Source organism: Hyla sarda, chromosome 4 (assembly GCF_029499605.1).
Source record: "Hyla sarda isolate aHylSar1 chromosome 4, aHylSar1.hap1, whole genome shotgun sequence".
Lineage (NCBI taxonomy): Eukaryota > Metazoa > Chordata > Amphibia > Anura > Hylidae > Hyla > Hyla sarda.
The window spans coordinates 233561120-233582524 of record NC_079192.1 but is presented as its reverse complement, the minus strand read 5'-3'; the positions used below and the strand labels follow the sequence as shown (position 1 = coordinate 233582524).

The 21405-nt window shown below is 43.0% G+C and overlaps 1 protein-coding gene across 1 annotated transcript in view; it reads left to right on the top strand.

Annotated features, from left to right (window-relative positions):
* MAPK12 (mitogen-activated protein kinase 12) overlaps positions 1 to 20903 on the top strand; it is a 183800-nt gene extending 162897 nt beyond the window's left edge. Inside the window, exons 9-12 of the mRNA XM_056573755.1 lie at positions 22 to 101; positions 257 to 335; positions 15477 to 15650; positions 18462 to 20903. Coding sequence (XP_056429730.1) covers positions 22 to 101; positions 257 to 335; positions 15477 to 15650; positions 18462 to 18535 — 407 coding nt within the window. The 3' untranslated portion in view covers positions 18536 to 20903. The remainder of the gene's footprint in view (positions 1 to 21; positions 102 to 256; positions 336 to 15476; positions 15651 to 18461) is intronic.
* The last annotated feature ends 502 nt before the right edge of the window (positions 20904 to 21405 follow it).

Genomic DNA, 21405 nt, shown 5'->3' with positions numbered 1-21405 from the left:
ATGATTTTTAACATGCTTTAGATCTGGATCAGCTGACAGAAATCATGAAAATTACAGGGACACCAACTCAGGATTTCGTGCAGAAACTTCAGAGCCCTGACGTAAGTAAATCTCTGTATAAAGTGTAGTGCCAGTTATGCATGTATCAATTTTACATTCATATGATGCTCGTCAGTACCATGACAAGAAACTACATAACCTTTATGATATCCATATGAGAATATTTTAAAATACGATTAATCATCTTGTTTTACAGGCAAAAAATTACATAAAGAGTCTCCCAAAAGTACAGAAGAAAGACTTTGGATTATTGCTGCGATATGCAAACCCTCTAGGTAATTTTAGATTTAGATTTTTCTCTGCACTTTTTTCTTTATGCACTTCCATAAGCAGAGAGAGAAACTAGTACTACAGAAACATTTATAGAAATATCGATCTTTTAGAGAGAATAGATTTAGGCCTCGTTCACATCACCACTGTGCTCCGCTAAAGACGGTTATTAAAAGACGGGAGTTGGGGCAGAGAAAAACATTCTGCATCTCTATATTTTTCTCCACTCAACTCCCTAAAATAATGGACACCCAACGGACCTCATTTAATTACAGTAGGATCCGGCGGTGCCTGTTGTGTTCTGCCCTGTTCAGGGTCCGTTGGGTGCAAAAAAAAGAGCCTAACATACCCAGAATGGGGTGGAGCACAGCAGTGATGTGAACTATTCTAAATAAGGATAAGTTTGTGGAGAAGAAATATTCAGGGGAAATGAGTTCCCACAATGCTAATTGAGATCTCTTGAGCTGTGTGTGAGGGACTACTTTGTAAGTAGGTCAGTAGAGCAAGACGCTCTGGTACACTAGGGAGGTGGAGTTACCAAGAGCCAGACTGCAGTGCACTCCTGAAAAATACAGCTGCTTCCTAATCTTGGTGCCTTCTCACAGAAAGACAAGAGACGAGAGCTGTAGAACCTCTAGGCAATAAAAGGGTTAAAATGATACTGGAGGGCAGCGGTTTTTGCATGGATTCTATTAGAATAGTGGTGTATATTACTTCAGAGCTTGATTTGTACAGTTTACTGTGATCTACCTTTTTGCAGAAATAGATATTGCTACCTCATGACTATTATCCATGAGCATTTCTGACATTTGTATCTACATATTAACTCTGTAATTGGATTCTCTGTTAAACTACATGTTTGCAGTGTATTTACCTTTCTTTTGAGGGACAGGAAGTTATGTGGAAGACAGTCCCCTCCCCTTCCTACCTGTATCAGATAGTGACATAGGACATCTATATTATGAAAAAAATCATACTTTATTTTAATGACATAAAAATTGTCTTTTCCTCACATGTTTAAAGTGGCACTGCAGAAAAAATACATACTACATAATTACATGCATACTACAACAATACATACAAACATCATTTCTAGAAGTTGTCCGTACATTTGTGTGTACACACACACACACACAGGAATGCAGAAATCCCTAAATTAGTCTTATCTGGTTTATCAGAGGAATCCCATCTAACTTTAGAAAAAGATAGATTTTATTGAAGGGACCTGTAGCTATGTGAGAGTAGCAATGACTAAATTGGACAAACTCAACAAAAAACTCCATGCTCTTAGACAAAGTCAAGAAATTCCTGAATGTCAGGAATGGTCCTCAAGAAAGACTGGTCTTGCCACCCATCCTAAAAATGACATCAGTTGTCTTGTCAGTGTTCATTTAAATCTGTGGAAGTATGGTGGTTGAGCATTTTTTACGTGGTGATATCTGAACTCTAGATTTCTATGTAAACAACAGTTGCTCTTAACAAATATTTCTAAGCCATTTCCATTTCTTTTTTTCTTGCCACTTGGCTTGACCTATGAGGGTCTATCTCCACCTTCCCTACGTCCTATTTCCTTTACCCTGGTACTGTCTCTCACAGTCCCTTATCGTCCTTCTTTATAGGCCAGAATGGGCATTCTGTGTGGCGTATTGCACTCAAGGCAGAAAACATTTTTTATTTTTTGACGTATGGTCTTCTGCTCCTACCCAGTAAGGGAGATTTATCAAAACCTGTGTAGAGGAAGAGTGGTGCAGTTACCCCTAGTGGGCCCTTCATGTCTGTCCTCAACAGAGAGCTGTAGAAATATATGAATAAAATGTTTTCACACATGACAACAGGATTTTAAAAAAATATATAGAGAAAAATAAGAAAACTGACACTTTCATAAATTGCTTTTTCCAGATGAACCTGACAGGTACACAAAAAGGGGTGTGGGGCATATGACTCTCCGGTCCTTTGGGGTGCAGACTGGGAACTCCATGGTGCGGTCGCACTGTTTCAGTCATCCTGCATCTGCTAGAGAAGTAGAGAGTTAGAACATTGATCAATGCTATGTTATGCTATAGCACAACATTATAGTATTTGCATTCGAAAGATTGCAGGTAATCGTCTTAAAAAAATAGTTTAAAAAAATTTCAATGACTCGCCTTTTCCCATTTTTCAAATAAGATAGTGTGAACAAAAGTAAATATAAACCTATGTGGTATATATAAGCGTGCAGAAATATCTTAGCTATTAAAATATAACATTAATGAAACCTTAGGGTAAATTGGAATTGCTGATTTTTGGCCACCTCATATACCAGAAAAACAATAAATAAAAAGTGATCAAAACAAAACAAGGTTCCATCAAAACAAAAAAAATGGTACAGATAAACATTAAAGATCACAGCACAAAAAAAATTAGCCCTCATACTGAAAAATTAGTTTTAGGGGTCAGAAGGATACCATTTTACCGCTTTAAGAAGGCAAGACATAAATGTACGCCCACTACTGTTCTATGATGCGAGCTCAGGAGCTGAGTGTGTGCCATAGCAGGACCTGTTGCTAATGCAGGACATTATCGATCAGGGTAATGTCTGCCATTAACTAAGTTGATTGCAGTGTCTAAAATTTAAACAATAAATTATCCGGCAGCTCAGAGGAGCTGATCGAGACCCCTGCTAAGGACGAGGGGAGGGCCCCAGGGGTGTACCTAAAGCATTTGGCACCCGGGGCAGACCCTTTCTTTGGTACCCCCCCCTTAATTACACCCCTTTCCTTCACATAGAATTATTTACTTACTTTTTGATGATGCCTCCATCCGATCGCTGGTGATGGATCCTTCTGCTCCTTTAAAAGATCCGTGAAGGTGGCATCAGCGTTGTGACATCACTTTGCGCGCCTCCACAACACTCCTCCCCCTGCTGCTCTGACTTCACAGAAGCAGGCGCCAGGTGGAAAAGCATCGTGGTGCAGCAGTGGATGGGGGCAGGGCCGGACTGGGACAGAAAAATAGGCCCGGGCATTTTAGACTAAGCAGCCCAACATTGGTCATGGGTGTGGCTATGTGAAGGCGGGGACAAAAAAGGGGAGGGACCACATATCAATCATAGTTGGTTATAATAGGGTACATAATGAGAATTTTTGAATTTGTGAAACACTGTCCTTTCCATCCTTAAGGCATCATTTTGACAGGTGCGATTGTTACGTCACCATTGTGGGCAGTTCACATGGGGCGGTCCCGCACCTGCCCCGTTAGCGTTTTTTTTTTGTATTTTATTTTTTTTTTACAGTTTTAACCCCTTAAGGACGCAGGGTTTTTCAGTTTTTGCACTTTCGTTTTTTCCTCCTTACCTTTTAAAAATCATAACCCTTTCAATTTTCCACCTAAAAATCCATATTATGGCTTATATTTTGCGTCACCAATTCTACTTTGCAGTGACATTAGTCATTTTACCCAAAAATTCACTGCGAAACGGAAAAAAAATTCATTGTGCGACAAAATCGAAGAAAAAATGCCATTTTGTAACTTTTGGGGGCTTCCGTTTCTACGCAGTGCATATTTCGGTAAAAATGACACCTTATCATTATTCTGTAAGTCCATACGGTTAAAATGATACCCTACTTATATAGGTTTCATTTTGTCGTACGTCTGGAAAAAATCATAACTACATGCAGGAAAATTTATACGTTTAAAAATGTCCCCTTCTGACCCCTATAACTTTTTTATTTTTCCACGTACAGGGCGGTATTTTTTGTGCCGTGATCTGAATTTTTTATTGGTACCATACTTGTTTTGATCGGACTTTTGATCACTTTTAATTCATTTTTTTAGTGGGATAAAAAGTGACCAAAAATAAGCTTTTTTGGACTTTGGAATTTTTTTGCTCGTACGCCATTGACCGTGCGGTTTAATTAATGATATGTTGTAATAGTTCGGACATTTACGCATGTGGCGATACCACATATGTTTATTTTTATTTATTTTTTACACTGTTTTATTTTTTTTATGGGAAAAGGGGGGTGATTCAAACTTTTATTAGGGAAGGGGTTAAATGACCTTTATTAACCTTTTTTTTTTTTTTTTTTTTTTTTTTTTTTTTTTTGCAGTTATAGCTCCCATAGGGACCTATAACACTGCACACACTGATCTTTTACACCGATCACTGGCATGTATTAACACGCCTTTGATCAGTGTTATCGGCGCTTGACTGCTCCTGCCTGGATCTCAGGCACGGAGCAGTCATTCGCCGATCGGACACCGACGAGGCGGGTAAGGGCCCTCCCGGTGTCCTGTAAGCGGTTCGGGACGCCGATTTAGCAGCCGGGATACTTTAACTTTCACTTCAGACGCGGCGGTCAGCTTTGATCGCCGCGTCTGAAGGGATAATACAGGGCATCACCGCGATTGGTGATGTCCTGTATTAGTTGTAGGTCCCGGCGTTTGATATAATGCAGAGTCACTGCGTGTAGCCAGGTAGTACCCCCAGATTGGACCCGACCCCCCCCCCCCCCCACTAGATAGGTAGTACCCCCAGATTAGACAGGTAGCACCACTGGCTGGTACATTTTGTAGTTGCCGGGGATTCAGGGCAGCACCTTCCCCCAGATAAGAGCCAAAAACTACTACTCACATCGCAAAAAATAGGCCCTTGTAAATTCCTGTATGCGGAAAAATAAAAAAGTTATAGGGGCAGGGTAGGACATTTTTAAGCATACTCCTTTTTCTGTACAAAATATTTATGATTTTCTTAAGTTTTAAACAAAATGAAACCTACATATTGGGTATCTTCCAAATTTTATAGACCTAAAAAATAAAGATAATGTTACATTTTTAACGTAAAGTGCACCGTGTAGAAACTGGCTTTTTTTTCCTTCAATATAATTCACAAATACATTTTCTTGTTTCACCATACATGGTGGTGTCATTACAATGTACAATTGAAGGCTCAAAAAACGAGCTCATATGGGTCTGTAAGTGGAAACTTGTAAGTGTTATGGCAAAAAGGTGAGCAGGAAAAAACAAAAGTGCAAGAGTGAAAAATCCCTGCTTCCAAAAATATATTTTTTAACCCCTTAACGATGCAGGACGTAAATGTACATCCTGTTGAGGTGGTACTTAACGCACCAGGACGTACATTTATGTCCTATACAGAACCACAAGCATCGGAGCGATGCTCTGGTTATGCGCGGCAGGTCCCGGCTGCTGATAGCAGCCAGGGACCCGCTGGTAATGGCCGACATCCGTGATCGGGCGGATTGCTGACATTAACCCCTCAGATGCCGTGATCAATAGAAATCAAAGCATCTGCAGAAGTGCGGCACTTAATGTGGACGATCGGATCGCAGCGATCTGATCATCTGTAATGGCGGATGGAGGTCCCCTCACCTGCCTCTGTCAGTCTCCTGGTTATCTTCTGCTCTGGTCTGAGATCGAGCAGACCAGAGCAAAAGATAGCTGATAACACTGATCAGTGCTATGTTTAATAAACATGTTTGGTATCGCTGCGTGCGTAAATATCCAAAATATTAAAATATAATGTTAGTTATCCCATACGATGAACGGTGTGAACGTAAAAACAAAGTCCAAAATTGCTGCTTTTTTTATAACATTTTATTCTCAAAAAAAAGTGTAAAAAACGTATTAAGTTTTATATATGCAAATATGGTATAAAAAAAATTACTGATCAGGGCACAAAAAATTTAGCCCTCATACCGCTGCTTATACGGAAAAATGAAAAAGTTATAGGTCAGAAAAATAGTGATTTTTTTTTTCTTTTAACTGTAATTTTTTTTAAGGAGTTTTGCATAGACATTAATACAAAAACCAAAGAAAATAAGTAAGAAACATCACAGCGGCCAGAGCCCAACACCTGTGACGGAATACAATAACATTACAAGGGCCGAAGCCCAGCTATAAGTATCAGAACAGGAATCAGAAAACTAGCAAAAAGTAGGGCCGAGGCAGGCTGCAAAAGTCACATACTAACTGGAGATAGTTTTGTACCGGAGGCTATGATTCTTCCAAAACCAGAACGTTAAACAATATGTGACACACATACGTGGGCTACCACATACCATCAAACACAGACAAGACAACAGAGTCCACAGACAAAAAAAGGATGGGGCGGGGGTAGGGAGGACAAACAACGACACACAAAGACAAACCTAGAACAACCATAAAAGGTACAAGAGAGAAATGGGAGAGAGAAAGAAAGGGATGGGGGGGGTGAGAGAAAATGAGAGAGAGGAAAATCAAGGCGGTTAAAAGGGGGAGGGGAAAAGGAGAAAACAGTCGGAATTTCAGAAAGCAGTATCCCCAGACATATTTATAGAATGCCATAGGGCCTAGCAGAGGAGAAGAAGAGACCGTAGAAGCTGGGGGAGACTAGAGAAGGGCGTTGGGATGCATGGGGGCTAACCAGAGCTTCTCCAGTTCCATCCAACGGCTATAAGAATGGTAAGAAGACCATGCCGACAGCGCAAATGGGCAGCCCAATAATATTTGACCATGTCCGGGACCACCAGACCCCCCCTCCCCCCCAGGCCCTACTATAGCCATCATAACGGACATAGGAAGTCGATGCCTCTTCCCGTCCCAGATGAAACGAAAGATGGCCAACTGAAAAGAACGGAGGGCAGACAGAGGCACAAGAGTCGGCAATGTTTCGACATATAGGAGTTTCTGGAGTATCGTCAACTTTACCGCCGCAATACGCCCAAAGAAGGATATGTACTGCGAGCGCCACTTCTCCAGGAGACCCCGAGGTCCCCGAAAAAGCGATAGCTGGTAGAATAAAGAGAGAGGAGTAGCGAGAAGTAATGTGATGACCCCCAAGTATTTAAGAGCAGAAGGGGAGGAAGAGAAAGAGAGGAGAATAGAGCAGTAGTCAGACCAGGAAATAGGTTCAAGAGAAGAGGCAGAAAGCATGCGCACCATACGGAGGTTGCCAAAAAAAGTCTATGCACGTATGCAATTTGTTGGGGTGGGAATAAAAGCTAAACAAACGGTCCATCAGGTGGTTTATCCGCCACAAATCATACAAGGAGGAAGCCCACACAACCTGCCGAAAAATGGAAGCCAAGCGCAATTGGGCAGGGGTAGGAGGAGCGGCCGAAAGGGAATGGCGATCCAAAGAAGGAGAAAAGATAAGGTTAAAGTCGCCCCCCAACAACAAGGCAGAGCAGGGGTATTTGTGGAGCCTAGCGAGTACCCTGCGTAAAAAATGGAATTTGAGAGGTGTTAGTGGCATAAATGTCACGAAGACCCCCTCCACCATGACATACCGCCCTTGGGGATCCAGAAAGGAAGAAGAGACCTGTAACAGGCAGGACCTAGACACCAAGATAGCAGCCCCAGCCGTTTTCCTATCAGAGACAGCAGAAAAAGTTCGTGGAAAGAGATGGTGGAGAAATTGAAAGGATCCAGAATGGTCAAAGTGCGTCTCCTGTAGAAAAACTATGTCAGCACGTAAAGCATCCAGCTCCCTCTGGAGCAAACGCCTTTTAGAAGGGGAGTTCAGACCCTTAACATTCAAGGAGACACACTTGACCATAGTGGACAGGAAAGGAAAGGTACATGCCTATGAAGAAACTTACTCACAAAAAGGTCCAGAAGAGTCCCCATGAGGTGCAGTCCCAGAGCTCGAATACCAGAGGAAAGAATCCAGGAGAAGCAACCTAAAGGGAAAAGAGGACAAGAAAGAGAAGGAAGAAAAGGGAAACACAAGGGGACACAGACAAACACCAAACTGATAAAATGACAAAAAAAACTAACAGGAGACAGCACAGTACAAATGAGAGAACCATTGACCAAAAAGCCAATGCGGAGGTCAAGACCACCAGGGTGGACAGAGTACCAAGGCATGGGCGATCCATTGCTACGACCTCTAGAGGGAACATCGAAGTTTAACCCCCAGAGAACAACCACCAAAAAGGCGTAGGCACCCAACTCCGAGGCCACAGCAATCGAGCACAAGCGGCAAACCAAACCATTAGTGACCAAAGAAAGCAACATTACAATAAAAGTAAAATGTGCAAAAACGAAATGTAATCTGCAGGGGGAGGTAGTCCCATCTCCATCAGGAGACATTCGAACAAAGAGCAGTAGAGCAAGGACACCAGACCTCAGCAACATCTCAGGGGGGAGATCGCGAGGGAGCCTCCGACCCATGGGAGGGGGATTTCCTGTGGGAGCCAGCCCGGCGGGGACGAACCGGCTGCCATACAGGTGGCAGAGGAGGGGGTGGAAGCGCCAAGTCCTAGTCCATCAACTGCGACACCAGCAACTCCAGGGTTGAGCAGAAGGCCTAAAGATCGGAGTAGGAACATAGGACAGCAGAGCTTCCATCTCTACGGGCATGCAGAGCAAACGGGAAGTTCCATCGGTAGGGCACATCTTGGGAGAGGAGGACCCCCAGGAGGGGTTGAAGCATCCGTCGCTTCCGGAGTGTCATCCAAGACAAGTCCTGATAGAGTTGAATAGGTGCCCCATCAAAGTCAAAATTCCGCAGTAATCTAACTTTGGCCATGATAGCCTCCTTAACTTGAAAATCGTGGACACAGCAAATGAAATCTCGCGGAGCTCCCACAGTGGATTTAAGGCGGAGTGCCCGATGAGCCCGGTCCAGTTTAATCATGTGAGAGGAAGGCTGCCCAAGGATAAGGTTGAAGATGGCCTCCCAGGTTAGAAAGAGATCCTCCTCACGGGTAGCCTCCGGTAGGCCGCGCACCCTGTTATTATGCCTCCCCCTGTTGTCCAAATCCTCCACATGGGCATGTAGATCACTGAGGAAGTCAGTTTGAGAAGCGATTGTAGCTGAGCGATATATGCCCTGGTGGTATCATGAGCATCCTCCAAGCCCTCCACCCGATCCGAGACATGCTGGAGATCCTGACGCATGGATGCAATTTCTGCCCGGCAGGTATCCTTAACTTCTGCAACAAGTAACCGGAAGTCCTCCTTGGTTGGGATTTGGGAGAGCAGCTGACTCAGGTCTGGCTTTGCTGGAGAGGGCACGGAGTGGCCCGAGCAAGGAATGTCAGCATCCGAGAGGGCATCCCAGGATGTAGGGGTAGCCCCAAGTTGAACAGGCATCCTTGGCCCAGGAGAGAGATGGGGTGATCCCTGGGGGGGGGGGGGGGGACAGGCGAGGGGTACCAGAGGATATCACGGAGCCCTGTCTGAGCCTTTTGCGGCTTGGGTGAGCAGAAGGACGAGCAGCCAGGGGGAGTGATGGGGTGGAGAGAGGAGGGGTTGATGGGGGAGAGGTACACCCGCCCTGAGTGAGAGTCCCGGAGAACACGGCTTAGCTCCCAAGACAGGGGAGCTCGGTGAGGGGGAGGCTGAACGGTGGGGAGTAGCTGCAGGAGACTGGACTGGAGTGTGAAGCTGGCAGGCCCCTCACTAGTGATGCCCAGGATGGAGTCTCCGAACTCTTAGGAGAGGGGGGAGAGGAGGCCACGTGTGGAGGCAGCAGAGGAAGCTGACAAACCCCTGCAGCAACAGTCGGAGGAGCAGAGGGCACAAAGAGTTCACTCACCGCCAGGTCCCGAATAGTCAGCACTACAGTGGAAGCAGAAGGGTCCGGGAGCTGCACAACAGCGCTGTGCAGGGATGGCTGGGTCCGGGGTGCAGAGGTAGCCGGAGCAGCGGAGGGGACGAGGTCCCGGATGTCTCTGATGGCAGCAGGGAACCAGCAGGAGGGACATCCCGAGGCAAGGAGGTACGTCCTTCAGAGCGGGAGCGCAGGCCCTGCACAGGACGGGCATTGAGGAAGGCGCAGAGGCCGGGGTCAGCTGTAGAAATCGCTGAATGCCTCCGGGGGCCTCAGTAAGCAGCCGGGCAGCAGCAGGAGTGGTTCTGAAGCGTCGGGAGTTCCTCCACATAAGGATGCAGGTTCACTAGCAGGGTTTTAAGCTAATATAGAGGCCGATGGAGCAGGAGCGTCCTCAGTGTGCAGCCATACCAGTCGGCACCAAGCCACGCCCCCAAAATAGTGATTTTTAAACGCACTAATTTGGTTAAAAACTTTTCTATTATTATACAGAAAAAATAAAATAAAAATCGCAAAGTGTGTAATCATGGGTATCCTTTTAATCGTATTGACCCACTGAATAAAGAAAACATGTCTATTTTACCGTAAAGTGTATAGCATGAAAATGAAACCTTCCAAAATTAGCAAATTTGCGGTTTTCTTATAATTTTTCCCACACATATAGTATTTTTTTGGTTGTGCCATACATTTTATGGTAAAATGTGTGATGTCATTACAAAGGACAACTGGTTGCGCAAAAAACAAGCCCTCATACTGTTAAGGATGGATCGATTGGGGGCTTTCAAATGTGATTGACCTGGCTGCTATACACTTTGCCAAGTGTCGACACAAAGATATACACCACACAGGATATGTTGGTATACACTCTTTGTTGGCTGGAAGCTCTGCTGCTCCCAAAAAAGTTCTTAAATTCAGGAAGAAACAGCTGGTTTTAACATTGTGCAAAGTAGGAGGGTAAATTATGACCTCACAATTAATATGTTAGTTTGATTGGTTGTTCAAATATTGCGTTAGCATATCTAGTGTCCATTCATTTATTGGAAAAAGTTCTCTGCTCATCAGATGTTTTGTCTTTTTATACTCCTGAATGGTGCCATGACAAGGTCTCGGTCCAGAGTCACAAACAGATAATATTTTGAGTATAGGCTTGGCTTGAAGGATAAAATTATGTGCTAAGTCATTTGTGGCATAGCATAAGTCTTTAACTTGCAAAACTTCTAGCTTGAGATTTCTTCATCTTTCCACGAAGTCCAATGTTTAGACGTTCTGTATTCAGAGTCTCCATCTCAAGGCTCTAGTCTTAGTTACAGGCAAAGCGATAAGATGAAATGTTTTGAATTAAGGAAAGCAAGCTTTTCTGTAATATTCAGCAATAGCATTTTGATGTATCTGGGTTAAAGGGTAAGGGAACAGATATTTTTCCAGCAGCAATGGCATATTAATATTAGTATATTGATCAGTCATTAGAAAAATAAGGGTCATCCCTATCAATACTAGTCTGTGGATGAAAATATAAAAGTTATGATTTTTAGAACGCAAGGAGGAAAAAACTAAATGGGCTGAGTCCTTAAGGGGTTAAAAGTAATAAAATAAATCAGCAGGCATTCTGTGCAAATGCCCAGGGGGGTCCTGAGACCCCCCATGTCGGCGATCACCGGAAATCGCTGGTCAATTCAGACCAGCAATCTGTGGCGATTCCGAGTCCTAAAAAAATAAGGGTGATCGGGAGTGTCCAAGACGCCCACGATCCCCCTGAATGGATAGGAGTGAGGTGGCAGGGGTGCCACCCCTTCTATCCCCGCTATTGATTGGTCAGAAGCAACCGACCAATAGCACATCAGGGGCAGGGGGGTTAAAGTTTGGTTCCCCCGTTCTGCCCACCTACAGTAGTGCGGGCAGAATGGAGGAACCGTCGGTCCGCTTACGATTGGTCCACTTACCATTGGCGGCGGTCATCGGCGGGCAGCGATGACGTGTGGCTGGCTTCCTGGTGCGGTGTGCTGCAGACTACGGAAGTCGGTGAGTTGCCTAGCAACATCTGGAGGGCTACAGGTTGGAGAGCACTGTACAGTGGTCTCTAAACTGTAACCCTACAGATGTTGCAAAACTACAACTCTCAGCATGCCCAGACAGCTGTTTGCTGTTTGGGCATGCTGGGATTTGCAACAGCTGGAGGGCTACAGTTTGGAGATCACTGTGCGGTGGTTTCTAAACCGTGGCCCTCTAAATCTTGAAAAAAACAAATCCCAGCATGCACGAACAGTAAACTGCTTTCTTGCCATGCTGGGAGTTGTAGTTGCGTACCTCCAGCTGTTGCATAACTACATCTCCCAGCATGCCCATCGGCGATCAGTACATGCTGGGAGTTGTAGTTTTGCAACAGCTGGAGGCACACTGTTAGGAAAATGCGGAGTTAGATAACAGAGCTTGACTGAAGATTTTCCAACCGGTGTGCCTCCAGCTGTTGCAAAAGTACAACTCCCAGCATGCACGGTCTGTCAGTACAGGGTACAATCACATGGGCGGGTTTACAGTGAGTTACCTTCTTGAAGTCTGAGCTGCGGCAACTTTTCAAACTCCTAGCGGGAAACTCACCGTAAACCCCCGCCAGTCTGAATGACGGGTAATAAAGGGTAAAACACTACATATACACCCCCTTACACTATCCCCCCCCAATAAAGAACAATGGCGCTCCTTCCCCTCTGAGCATTGTAGTGCGCCAGCAGAGCACTTGATGTCCACACATGGTGTATTTCCATACTCAGAAGAAATGGGGTTACAAATTTTGGGGAGAATTTTAGTGAAAAAAATTATTCATTTACACATCCAACTTTAGCGAAAAGTTGTCAAACACCTGTGGGGTGTTAAGGCTCACAGTACTTGACATACACATATGAGATATTTCCTTACTCGAGAGAGATTGGATTACAAATTTTAGGGTGATTTCTCTCCTTTTAACCCTTCTAAAAATTTAAAAACGGGGTCTATAAGAACATGCTAATGTAAAAAATTAAGATTTAGATTTTTCTCCTTTGCTGCTATTCCTGTGAAACACCTTAAGGGGTTAACACACTTTCTGAAGGTCATTTTGAATACTTTGAGGGGTGCAGTTTTTATAATGGGGTCATTTATGGTGTATTTCTAATATTAAGACCCCTCAAATCCACTTCAAATCTGAAATGGTTCCTGAAAAATTCAGATTTTGTAAATTTTGTGAAAAATTTGAAAATTGCTGCTGAACTTTGAAGCCCTCTGATGTCTTCCAAAAGTAAAAACATGTCAACTTTATGATGATAACATAAAGTAGACATATTGTATATGTGAATCAATATATTATTTATTTGAGATGTCCATTTTCCTTATAAGCAGAGTTTCAAAGTAAAAAAAAGTGCAAAATTTTAACCAAATTTTTGAATTTTTCATCAAGAAATGATCCAAGTATCGTCAAAATTTTACCACGAACATAAAGTAGAATATGTCAGGAAAAAACTATCTCTGAATCAGAATGAAAAGCAAAAGCATCCCAGAGTTATTAATGCTTAGTGACAAAAAAAATTGCTGGGTCCTTAAAGAGCAACTGTCATGGATATTATTACCCCCCAGGCTAATACCATGTTAGTATAGATGATGACACTTGTAAAGCAGCTATACCTTTGGCTGCTCTTTATCACACTTTATCAGCAGGAAAATAGTTTTATTGTGTGGTCAGCATCAGTTGTATAGGCGTGGCTGGGGATCGTAATGCCCCACCTCCGCCACGTCTATCCCCTGTAAGTGAGCGCAGGGATCACTATGTGATTGACACACAGGTCCCCACCCCCGATGTCCATGATGTGTGGGCCAGCACCTTTATGATACAGTATACAGGGCCCGTACTTCTCCTTGTGCCAGAGACACACTGCTTCTGCTTTCACTAGAGGCAGAGATCTTGCTCCCGTTGTCTGCCACCAGCTCTGTTTTCCTGTGCAGTGCTAGAGGCAGGGAGTGAGCTCTGTGCCTCTAGTGAAAGCAGAAGCAGCACGTCTCCGGCACCAGGAGAAGAAAGAAGAGGAGTACAGGGACTGAATTTCATATATCATAAAGGTGCACATAATATGTATAGGCTCAGTGAAGTCACGCCGGCCCGCACATCATGGACATCGGGGGTGGGGCCCTGTGTGTGTCAATCACACAGTGATCCCAGCGCTCACTTACAGGGGATAGGCGTGGCGGAGGTGGGGCATTATGATCCCCAGCCACACCTATCCGACTGTTGCTGAGCCGTACGATAAAACTATTTTCCTGCTGATTAAGTGTGATAAAGAGCAGCCAAAAATATAGCTGCATTACAAGTGTCATCATCTATACTATCATGGTATTAGTCTGGGGGGTATAATATCCATGACAGTTGCGCTTTAAGGGGTTAACTGTAAAGTTTACTGCATAGCAACATAATCCCACAAAATCTGGGAGAATTTTGCCCTACAAATAACTTCACTAATTTTACCTCAAAATCTACAGTGAAGTCATTGCAAAGTACAATTGTTTATGCATAAAACAAGCCCTACTATGGCCCAGTGGGTGAAAAATGTTAAAACATATGGGTATTAAATGGTGAGGGGGGGGGGGAATTAAAGATTGCTTTGTCCTCTAATGATTAATGAAATGGTGAAATTTATTTTAGGTACTTCCACATAGAAATAGCACATAGAAAATTTGGCAAGAGTATGTTCCATGCTGCACTTTTCTTTTCCAGCTTCTTGGCTTCCATTATTACACAGTTGTGCATGTATGAGTTTAAAGTGAAACCAAACCTAATGTTACATCACACATACAGTAAACTACTTTTATCGGTGAATTATGAAAAGGTCAAACCTTTAATTTACATATTCACCCCCCCCCCCCCCAATTGTGTCTAATCAGAGAAATAAGACAGATTCATTTAATTGATGTACACCCAAATTATAATTATGCCCAAAGTGATGACAGTCAGCCTTAAAGGGGTATTCCGCCTTAAAGGGGGATAAGATGTCAGATCGCCGCGGTCCCGCTGCTGGGGACCCCTGGGATCCCCGCTGTGGCACCGCGCTATCATTACAGCACAGAGCGAGTTCGCTCTGCACGTAATGATGGGCGGTACAGGGGCCGGAGCATCGTTATGTCACAGCTCCGCCCCTCGTGATGTCACGGCCTGCCCCTTTCAATACAAGTCTATGGGAGGGGGCGTGGTGGGCCGTGATGTCACGAGGGGCGGCGCCATGACGTCACGCAGTTCCGTCCCCTGTATCGCCCGTCATTACGCACAGAGCGAACTCGCTCTGTGCTGTAATGATAGCGCGGTGCCGCAGCGGGGATCCCGGGGGTCCCCAGCAGCGGGACCGCGGCGATTTGACATCTTATCCCCTATCCTTTGGATAGGGGATAAGATGTCTAGGGGCGGAGTACCCCTTTAAAGAGATTGTGCAAGAATAGATAGAATTGATAAATTCCTCCTATATTTCTGTACCAGTGCTAGTGAAGCAATCCACTAACAGGACTATTCCTATCTGGAATTAGAAAGGATGTATAATGCTGTTCTCACTTCCACAAGATGCCAAACTTGTTTCATTGTCTCTTCCTGTTTTCCCTTTAGCTGTCAATCTCCTGGAAAAGATGCTGGTGCTAGATGCAGAAAAAAGAATAACAGCAACTCATGCTCTATGTCATCCTTACTTTGAGCAGTTTCATGATTCCGATGATGAGATGGAAGCAGATCCTTATGACGATTCATGCGATAATGTAGACCTTCCTCTTGACGAATGGAAATGTAAGTGATGACCATTTAATGTATTTACAGCACTTTTTTTTTGGGATAACAAATCTTGCCTTGTTTTTAGGGATTTGTAAGCGCGTCTACAGTTTTATGCTTTAACCCTTGGGGTTTTTGCACTTTTGTTTTTTCCTCCTCACCTTTTAAAAATCTTAACCCTTTCAATTTTGCACCTCATATGGTGACTTATTTTTTTGCGTCACCAATTCTACTTATCCAAAAATCTATGGCAAAACCCCCAAAAAATCATTGTGTGACGAAATTGAAGAAAAATGCCATTTTGTAGCTTTTGGGGGCTTCCGTTTCTACGCAGTACATTTTTGGGTAAAAATAACACCTTCTCTTTATTCTGTAGGTCCATACAATTAAAATGATACCCTACTTATATAGGTTGGATTTTGTCGTACTTCTGAAAAAAAATCATGACTACATGCAGGAAAATTTATACGTTTAAAATTGTCATTTTTTTATTTTTCTGCATATGGAGTGGTATAAAGGCAAATCTTTTGCGCTGTGATCTGAAGTTTTTATCAGTACCATTTTTGTTTTAATCAGACTTTTTGATCACTTTTTATTCATTTTATTATGGTATAAAAAGTGACCAAAAATACGCTATTTTGGACTTTGGAACTTTTTTAACGTGTACGCCATTCACCCTGTGGTTTAATTAACAATATATTTTTATAGTTCGGACATTTACACACGCGGCGATACTACAGGTTTCTTTTTCTTTTTATTTACATGTTTTTGTTTTTTAAAATGGGAAAAGGGGGGTGATTTGAACTTTTATTAGGGAAGGGGTTAAATCACATTTATTAAATTATATATTTTTTTACACTTTTTTTTTGCAATGTTAGAGCCCCCACAGTACATTGACTGCCAGCACTGTTCAATGCTATGCAATAGCATTGCATTGATCAGTGTTATCGGTGATCGATTGCTCAAGCCTGGATCTCAGGCTTGTAGCAATCAATCTCCGATCGGATGCACTGGAGGCAGGTAAGGGACCCTCCTGCTGCGTCCTAGCTGATCGGGACACCGCGGTGGTCCCGATCAGCCTAACTGAGCTGCCGGGAATGATTGGTTAATAATGCGCTTCACCACGATTGGTGACATGCGCTATTAAAGAGTATCAGATAGCCATTTGTCTTTTCTGGAAGTTTATTTTGCTCACACACCCTTTGCTATGCGCCCTCTTTTAAAATGAAAGTATATTAATGATAGGGGCAAAGTGCTAAAACTATTTGACGTTATATGAAAGGGCAATTTGGTTCTTATGACTTTTAATTACTTTAACCCCTTAAGGACACAGCCCATTTTGACAATAGGGACACAGCCAGTTTCATTTTGGCATTTCCGTTTTTTTTCTCCTCGCATTCTAAGAGCCTTAACTTTTATTTATTTTTTCCCACAGACACACATGATGGCTTGTTTTTTGCGCAATGACACCTTTCAGTTTACACTAAAATGTATGATGCAACCAAAGTGCACTTTACAGCAAAGCTGACATGTTCTTTTTATATATATATATATATATATATATATATATATATATATAATATAATTTTTTATATTTTTTTACGTTCTCATTTTTCCATATACGGAGCTGTATGAGGTGTTATTTTTTGCACAGTGATCGGTAAATTGGTTTCACTCTTGCATATGTGTGGCTTTTTGATCACTTTTCATTTAATTCTGGGATGTGATGTAACCAAAAAGCAGTAGGTTTGGACTTGTCTTTTTAAATTTACGGCGTTCATCGTACAGGATCATTAACATTATATTTTTTCAGACATTTACACATATGGGGGTACCAAATAAGTTTACTTTATTTTTTTATTCTTTTTGTAAAATGAGAAAAGGGAGGATTTTAACTTTAAGGGCTTATTCACTTTTTTTTTCTTAATTGTGATTTGTTTTTTACAAACTTTTATTTAATTTAGATTGGGTTGCTATTACTATTCATTGCATAGCATTGATCAGTAATATTGGCAGATGCTTAAGCCGACGGGAGGCAGGTGAGGGGATCTTCAGCGGTCATCTTGATTAATCGAACCCCCCCCCCCCCAATTTAAGCTGCCGGTGGTCTGATGACTCTCTCCGAGCCCCTGATAATGCTGCAGATACCGTGATCAGTATTGATCACTGTATCTGAAGGGTTAATGGTAGGCGTCAGCACGATCGGTGATGTCTGCCATTACTGGCAGGTCCCTGGCTGCTGATAGCAGCCAGGAACCACCATGTATTAAGTGAGCAGAGCTTTTGTGCTTGCTTCATGTACAGGACTTGTATATTTTGATGGCACCTGGACGTACATTTACGTTCAATGTCCTTAAGGTGTAAAAGGGATTGTCTGGCATAAACTTTTTGTCTGTCGTGTTGCACTTTCCGGTGCTGTAGTCAGTACATCACATTGCCACTCAGCAAGTCACTGGCCGCAGCCGTGTCGCACATCAGCCAGAGATTAGCTGAACGGCAATGTGAATGTGCAATGTATTGACCACAGCACCAAAAAGTACGGAGCGGCAGAGACCGGGCGCTGCTATAACTGAGGCTTCAGCAGAGCAGGGGGGCAAGTACAATCTTTTTAAAATTCATATTAAAAAAATAAATAAAATTCCAAAAGACTCCTTAAATATAACTGCATAACTGCCATTGCTTTAATACCAGTCTCTACTTGTATGAAAAAATGCCAGAAATGGCAGTAGTTGTCATATGTTAGGACAGAAAATCTGTTAAATGGTTCTGTATGAAAATCTTATGTACTGTTTTGAGGTATGCATGACAAATTTATTTTGCTTTTCATAGGTCTTACTTACAAAGAAGTGACAACATTCCTTCCACCAGTGACTCCACCGGAGTCCAAGGAAACACCTGTATAGGTTGCTGTAAAGCTTCAGTATGAACATAGAATATAAATTAAGAAACATGAACTCTGAAACTGGATATATTATGTGTTTTCAATAATTTGTGTCATTGTTTTCATTCCATTTTGGGGATATAGTGCCTTTCTGTATTTCCTTTAAGTGGGTATTTTTGTCTTGCCTATGTGTCTGCAGAGTGTACTGTATCAAAGAAAAGTTTTGTGAATATACTACAGTAAAATCTCCCTTAGCGGACACCTCCCGTTAGCAGACAGTTTTTAATTTCCCGGCTGAGTCCCATAAGACTTAATGTATTTGCACCCTCCGAATAGGGGACATTACTAATTGCGGGCGCTGTCACACTCAGTAGGGGGCAATAGGTCACAAAACACTCCCATTAGGGGAAAACCAGGCTTATGTTCAGCCCCTACCTTGAACACAGGGCCTCCGTCAGGGGGTACAGCCAATACCCCAGTAAGGGGACCAGGCTTCCGCTGCACCCCCCTGCAGAAGCCCCAGCACAGAAGCAGGAGACCGATGTTTAAACATTGGTCTCCTGCTTCTGTACGTTCACCGGTCCCATCATTCACCACCCTCCTCCCCTGATTCCCCCCCCCCCCCCTGCCATTTTATTTCCCTGTGCCAATTCATCCCTCCTTTATTACCCCCACGTGCCATTTCCTCTTGACACCCCCCCCCCCCCCACCCCCGTGCCATTTCATTTCCCTCTGTGCAAATTTATCACCCCCTCTTTACCACCACCTGTGCCATTTTATTCCCCTTTATCCCCTGTGGCACTTCATAAAGAGGGGGGTGATGAATTTACACAGAGGGTAATAAAGGGGGAATGAAATGGCTCAGGGGGATCAAGAGGAAATAATGTGGTACAGGAAGTAAGGGGGAGGGGGGGATAATTTGGCACAATGCCTGGGGGGGAAAAGATGGCACAGGGTATAAAAGGGGGGATGAAATTATATGGGGGGGGGATAAGGGAAGGTTAAATGACACTGGGAGATTTTACTGTAATATTGCTTTTTATTGTGTTTTATAGGTAATTACACTCTCGAGAGTACAGTACAGTATTCCGTCATTTAGGAAGATTTTTGAGCCTCTTTCCCAATAAGGCGCATCTCTCAATAGTAAACACTTTTTTATTCCCCGTGAGTGTCCGCTATTGGGAGATTCTACTGTAGTAGCATTGAGTCAACTCTGCCAGCCTTCTGTGTTTATAAGCAAAGTGCTTGGTGTCTGTAGCAGTGAGATATTGCTGGTATACTGTACTTTTGTAGATTTAGATTCAGGCGAGTCCTTTCACATTCCAATACACTCTGCAGTATTATGAATAATAAACATTTTATTAAAATGCTAACATTTTGTCTACTGGACAGATTTGTCCTATTAATTGCAGTTATCCAGTGTGTAAGAATTTTTAATGCCCACACGGTTAAAAATACACACACAAATGTTTGTAGAAAATTTGCCATGGTGCGATAATCCCTATTAGGCTGTCATTTTAAATGAATAATCAGAATGTGCTTAATTTCCCTCTTCCCACTTGACACACCCCATGGAGCTTCCATCTTTTATTGTGCTCCATGCTGCACATATGGCAACAGGTGCAGGGGAGTAATCCAAGGTCAGTACAGTAATCATTTAATCACCAAACAACTAGCATTGCATCAAAAAAAAAAATTATAATAATTAACGTTCTATTCCTTCTTCTCTGAGAACATTTTAACAGTGGATAATTAAGAGAAAGCGGCACAAAGACTAAGCCTGCTATTTATGGAAATAGAGATAGTATAAATTGGAAGTGGTACAGTACAAAATAATGCTGTGCATGTGACCAGGGTGAATAATATGTCACATCTGAATTCTGTTAATATTAATGTGTAATTTCACTGGATGCATTCGGACCATTGTGCTGATTGCTTTTTTTTTTAAGCTTCTATATTTATCAAGGCAGTTGCAATGCTGATTTTTCATGTTTCATTCTTTGCAGTTTGGTATGGGGAATGTTTTAAAGCCTGTTCCTCAAATGTGTAAATAAAAGTGAAAGTGAAAACATTTGTTGAAACCACTTAAATCATATTGTAGATGTGATCCATACTAAAATGTCATTTATATCATTGTTTGCCTGTCTGTTTACCTTAGTCAGTATCTTGTGGCCTGATCACCCGGGGAGGCTGTTACAGCACCCTTCTGCCTTCTTGGTCACTTCATTGACAATACACCGGCTACTGTAAATTACATATTTTGTCTTACGTTGATGGCACTTGCAGTGAAGTTTATTTTTTATTTTTATTTTTTTATTGGGGACAAACAGCACAGGTGATCAATACTCTACCTAATCCATGGGTAGTTGCTATTCCAATTTCTATTGTAACCTCAATCTCATGCTGTTATATAGGGTTGAATCAACGTACCGTATTTATCTGCGTATAACACGCACTTTTAAAACTTAAATTCAAGGCAAAAAGTCTGCCTGCGTGTTATACACCGATAAATCTTTTTGTCAGTGATTTAAAGTGGCCGCAGCAGCGGCTGCTTGTTAAGAATTGGCAGCCTGGCCGCGGCCACTTTAAATCAGTGACCAGCGCGCGGCTCCCCCTTTGTTTTTTTTACATTTTCCTTCTTTTCCCCTCTGCTTTTTATTGTATTGTTTTTTTTTTCATCTTCGTTACCTAGCCGCGCTCGTCAGGCCAGGTCCGGTGTCTGCTGCGGTCAATGAAACCGGATGAGTGATGTCTTCTGCTAGCTCCGCTGCACAAGATCAGGGACGTCCCTCATTCAATGCTGCTGCCGCTGTGACTGTTCTAAAGTGACTGCGGTTGGGCTGCCAGCGGCGACCACACTGACCAGCGGCAGCTGCAGCGAATGATGAGTGA